This window comes from Pieris brassicae, chromosome 9, assembly GCF_905147105.1.
Source record: "Pieris brassicae chromosome 9, ilPieBrab1.1, whole genome shotgun sequence".
NCBI lineage: Eukaryota > Metazoa > Arthropoda > Insecta > Lepidoptera > Pieridae > Pieris > Pieris brassicae.
Window position 1 is genome coordinate 18,244,940 of NC_059673.1, and position 5,569 is coordinate 18,250,508.

Sequence of the window (5,569 nt, forward strand, 5' to 3'; positions counted from 1 at the left end):
ATTTTTAATTTAATATTATCATAATTAATCTATTATTATATTTATTATGGTTAATATCATTTAAAAGCTTGTGTTGCGAATTGAAGCCCCGGCCAAGCAAACATGTTGGCATTACAAGCGGAGGGAAACATCTGATCATCGCTATTATTACACCAAAAAATTAAGAAGATGTGACAAGTAAGGAACTATACAATAGATATAATGTTGATATAGACGAAAGTGTCCCATTAAGATAATTTCCGTAGGCCACGTATCTAATTGTTAAGGCACTGACATACATCCACTTTCACCATGCATGCTCGTTGGTTAAAAATAAATCAGTGGCGCTACAACCTTTTTAGATCTTGGCCTCAGATGTCTGTATCTATTTCATAATCATTTGTTAATTTAACAGGCAAGTAGGTAATCAGCCTGTTGTGCCTGACGCACGCCGTCGACTATTTGGATCTAACGCAAGCCGGTTTCCTCACAATGTTTTCCTTCACCGTTGGAGCGAATGTTCAAATACCCACACGTTGATGTAGAGCCGGGGACAGAACTTACCTCAGGGATGAGAGCCGCACGCTGAAGCTGCTAGCCCAACTTGTCTCTAGTACCTCTTGGAGTTGTTCCAGGTATTAACGACAATGTCTACTTCTCGACTTCACCATCTATATATTGTGTATTTTTATATATATATATATATATATATATATATATATATATAATTCGAAAAATAAATACTGAGTTCATGAATAATATAATATAGTTCAGGATTCATAGCAAGAAGACATTTAAATTGAAAACGTTTGAGACAAAGACTGTTAAAGCAACTTAAAAGTTCAAAAGCATGGCTGGCTTTAAGGAGATTTAATTAAGATAAACGAGTATTTTAATTGAGAAAACTTACGTTAAGCCGCAAAGGATAAGTCATTCTTCATTCGTATGAGTTTATAACATATATTTAATTTCCTCGTCGTAGACGAGAATGTTACTCATAGTTTTTACCGTACTTGATTGTGGGTTTAATTATAAAATTAACAATTAGTATAATTAATTGTGTACGTGTAGTATCGGTTTTTTATGTGCATTACATTTAATTGGTTTTCCGGAAACGAAATCCACAGAAATTGACACACAAATTGAGAAACAAAAAAAAATATAATTTTAAATAAATTTGTGCTTCCAGCTCATCTGTAATATATGTACTATGTTATATATATTTTATTCTTATATATATTTATTTATTATACACGTGTATTTTTTAATTAAACCGTCCCGAATCTTATATTAGGTCTTTATAACACTGACTTAAAATATATAAAAACGTTTTTATTTTTTATTTCTTCAATATAGTATGTAATAAAACAAATCTAGACTTAAGTATCTCGATTTAGACGTCTGACTTTAATCAACCTATTATAATACATCATTGTCATTAGAGGTTGAATTGATTTGACATCCACCCACTTTATAATATGTGTCATCAACGTTAAAACAGCGCTGTGATAAACGACCAGACATCATTAAGTATCAAATTACAATCTGTCCACCAATTACCATTCGTTACATTGCATTCATTGAATTAAAACACTTGCTATGCATACGCTTATTGCATTTTTCTGTTTAATATCTGTCTCATTAACGGCCAATGTTAAATGGATCCCGAACACAAATTTCAATTTGCCGCTCAATTTCAAAGATGGAAAAATTCCCTGTTCAAAACAAAGTGTTATATTTCCTGACGTTCTTAATGGCTTTATAAACATAAACTCTGAAATAGCAGTTGATAGTTTAGTCTTGCCATTAGATGGAGAGTTTGTTTTGTCAGATGGATCAATAGAACTGGGAGCAACGGATGATAACTGTACGAATTCTGGAAATGTTTATTTCTTAGAAAAGTCCGTTTCGTCGTGGGCTCAACCTGACGTATGGAGCTCTCCGATGTTCAATAAAGCCACACCAGATGCAGAAAGAATTCCCTGTTTTGATGATGTTGTCGAGTTTCCCGAAAATTCGGTTTTTACGGTATCTCTACCAGAAATAAATCAAGTGGTGAGAAGTATTCGGATTGGCGGTGAAACATTTGATTCAACCTCATTTGCTGATTTCGTGTCAGGTTCTGAAAAGTTTATTATGAATCAAGAACAAGAAACTGGAGTTATTGTCAAGTATAAGCAGTGCCAGTCTCGCAGTGGCTGCCCATGCCAGGAAAACTATCTGACAATAGATTGTGCTGCAAAATTTTGTCATGTACCCACATGTGTCGATCCAATTGAACCCTTAGGACATTGCTGTAAGATATGTGGTGGAGTTATCAATTTTAAAGTCGATCAGAGTTTTGATATTATGACTTTTCGTGAACTTGTCGATAATGTTGTCGAAAGCTATGGTAAGGATGATTTGGATTATCATATTGGAAAGATTGGAGAAAAAATTCAGCTGGTAGTGACAAATAAAGGAGAATACTCCGAAACCAGTGCACTAGTGGTTAATGATATTGATCGACGTATGGAGAAACATTGGGTACAAGGCATTAAGGAGGCTGTTATTAGTGGTACTCCTTTAACAAAATATGGTATGAGTGGAAAGATATTTATATCTATGTTCTTCACCGTCGTGATGATCTTCGGCGCAATTTATCTTTACTATTATAAGTTCCCTGAAGTGAGAATTCCAGTATTAGGTGGACCTCTGCTGTCCCGATATGGAAGGACTGATAGCGTTGTATCATTGACTAGAAGAGACTCTGTAATGACAACCCGTTCGGGAATCAGTACAGCGTTCAGAAACCCAATGTATAACTCTAAGAGAGAACGCGTAGTCGTTGCTGAAACAAGTGACGATCAGTAAACTTGCATACAATAAAAAGTAAGTTTAAACTTAAATGTGTTTATCAATTAAGAAACATGACAGACACATTACAGATACAAGATATGTAAAAAAATAGATATAAGGCAAGTAGGTGATAAGGTTACAAACACAACGTTTGTTGATGTTTTCGTTCACCGTTCGAGCGAATGTTAAATGCGCACATAGAAAGAAAGTCCATTGGTGCACAGTCTGGGATCGAACCTACGACCTCAAGGATGAGTGTCGCATGCTAAAGCCACTAGGCCAGCAATGATATAAAAAATATATACAAGTTATAATTCTAGGAGTCTCCTTAAATGGTTTCACGTATACATTTTTTATTCAGGTATTATTAATACAACTAAAAATAACAACAAGAATTATAGGAAAATTTAAACACATTTACAAAACAAAAAAAAATTACAACAAAGATTTTTAAGGCTCTTGAAAGAAGAATCACAACATTCTACTAGTGCGCAGACTAAGCCAGGGACATGAATATATTTATAACCTAAATATCAATTAATCCTAAGTCAAGTAAAATGTAAACGCATGTACAGGACAGGCGTTGTTATTTGAATGATTTGTTCCTTGTGGTAAGCAAAGCTATATTAAAAGCAATAAACATCAAGCCTTTACAAAGTGAAAATAATATCGTTGGAATAAGAAGTAACTCGACACTCGCCGAGTGTTCAGAATCATTCGCGAGTGAGGCCTTTGAATTTGAACTCAATCAATAGTATTGGGTTTCTTGAAAACAACTCAAAAGACTCACTGTCATGAGCCTCGTTAATCATCTTTTGTTATTGTCACTACGACAAAAACCGGTGCGACATGGTGTGATAGAATTGTTTATTTTATTATAATTATAAAGGTTTCAAATCTTTACATAACACTAAAATTTTAAACCTGACCGAATACGTCCGAACCCTGATTTTTCACCAATGGATTTTTCTATATTATGTAAACTATAAAAACATCAATCGGTACTAACGGTGTATTTGACTAGAATTGCATTATAATAAATGAATTAAACAGAAACGGCAAGAAAACTTAAACATGCATTATTTATTAAAGTTAACCACATCATATATAAGGAAAATAAACTATATCTACAGTATATGTTACAAGCTATCTTTTCTCAACTACATGGCAATTAGGGCAAAAGATAAACAGAAAAATAGCGGATTAAGTATCAGGTAACTTGCTTTTTTAAAATTGATTAGCCGATAGATTCTTATTCTAGTTCGTAGTTTCGTTGCTGAAGGTTGTGCCTGTCCTGAAAAGCCCAAACCGATACGTGGACGTACTGCCTCCATGCAATTATATCCTCAGCTTGCCACAGGGTCATTTCGTCTCACCAACTTAAGGAAATTAGCGGTCCTAGACTTCTCTTACCACCACACCTCCTACGATTACCAGTAGAGTTTAGATTTGACACGGTATGTCTATTTTCTCGTCATTGTTTTATTCTGTATTGACTGTATCGAAATAATACTATATCGGAGAATTGCAATAACGTGCTTTTCGTGAAAGGTGAAAATTCTCCGTAATGTGAACTCCATAATAGGACAAATCACAATTAATGAAAGATTTTAAAACCTACTACAATGATTTCTTAGATTTTTTTTTGATAAAATGTGTTTTATACTAAAAAAAATTGTTTGTACACATAACAATAGTTGGCGTGGTTGAAATAGCATAAAAGCTTTGAGTGCAACATATCCTGTCGAATGGTGTGTAAAGCTTGAACAAAGCGTATACTCACGAACAGTAATTGTCACTGCCATTGTTTCGGCCGTTGATTTATGTCGACACCGCGATACGCGAGCAAGAATGTCAAACGGTTCACGATGACAACTAAAAGAACATGTCTCGTAGTTTGGCTTAGTTGCTATTGTTTCGTGAGTAATTTACAAATTCTAAATGTTATATTGAAACGCTGGTGGTCAGGGCTAAACGACAGATATTATATTATGAAAGAGATTCAAAGGATAATGACTACTGTCAATTTTGTAGTACTAAGATATATAAGGATAAGGTTAAGTGTTAAAGAAAAAAGTTTATACATGACAGGAATATGGTTGTGACAAAATCCATCTAACGCTAGTACCAAGACCAGGGAGCAACTGTCCTAGGGGGGGGGGGGGGCGGACAGGGAGCCTAGTGGCCTCAGCGTGCAACTCTCTCCTTGAGGTCTTAGGTTCGATCCCCAGCTGTGCAACAATGGATTCTCTTTCTATGTGCACATTCAACATTAGTTCGAACGGTGATGGAAAACATCGTGAGGAAACCCGCTGGCCTTAGACCCAAAAAGTCGACGGCGTGCATCAGGCACAGAAGGCTGATCACCTACTTGCCTATTCGTTTAACAAATGATCATGAAACTGATACAGAATCTGAGGCCCAGACCTAAAAAGGTTGTAGCGCCATTGATTTTTTATATGGTTCATGTTTAAAACAATGTTCTTAAGAAAAGTTAGTCTTAATGTTAGATAAAAAACAAAAGTCGTATAAAATCTTAAGTATGAGTATTTGTGTGTGAATAAGACACTCTGTATTTAGCACTGAGGCTGAGAGGTGTTATCAGCGTTCTATAATTCTAGCGTTCTTAAAAACTCAGAGTCCAAATAAGTAGTTAGTATTTTTTATGGGTTTTGTGAGATTATCTGGATAGTTTGAATCTTAGAGCCTATAAATCGGCCATAGATTATACTAGATTAGATTATATATTTTC

The 5,569-nt window shown here is 34.9% G+C and overlaps 1 protein-coding gene across 1 annotated transcript; it reads left to right on the forward strand.

Moving 5' to 3' along the window:
• Positions 1–1,555: 1,555 nt before the first annotated feature.
• LOC123714625 (protein amnionless) lies at positions 1,556–4,414 on the forward strand. Its single transcript, XM_045668978.1, has one exon. It carries the CDS (start codon positions 1,579–1,581, stop codon positions 2,830–2,832), a length of 1,254 nt encoding a protein of 417 aa, XP_045524934.1. The 5' UTR covers positions 1,556–1,578; the 3' UTR covers positions 2,833–4,414.
• The last annotated feature ends 1,155 nt before the right edge of the window (positions 4,415–5,569 follow it).

Bases quoted from the DNA above. Each gene is read 5' to 3' on its own strand.
- LOC123714625 (XM_045668978.1), top strand. From the start codon at position 1,579: ATGCATACGCTTATTGCATTTTTCTGTTTAATATCTGTCTCATTAACG.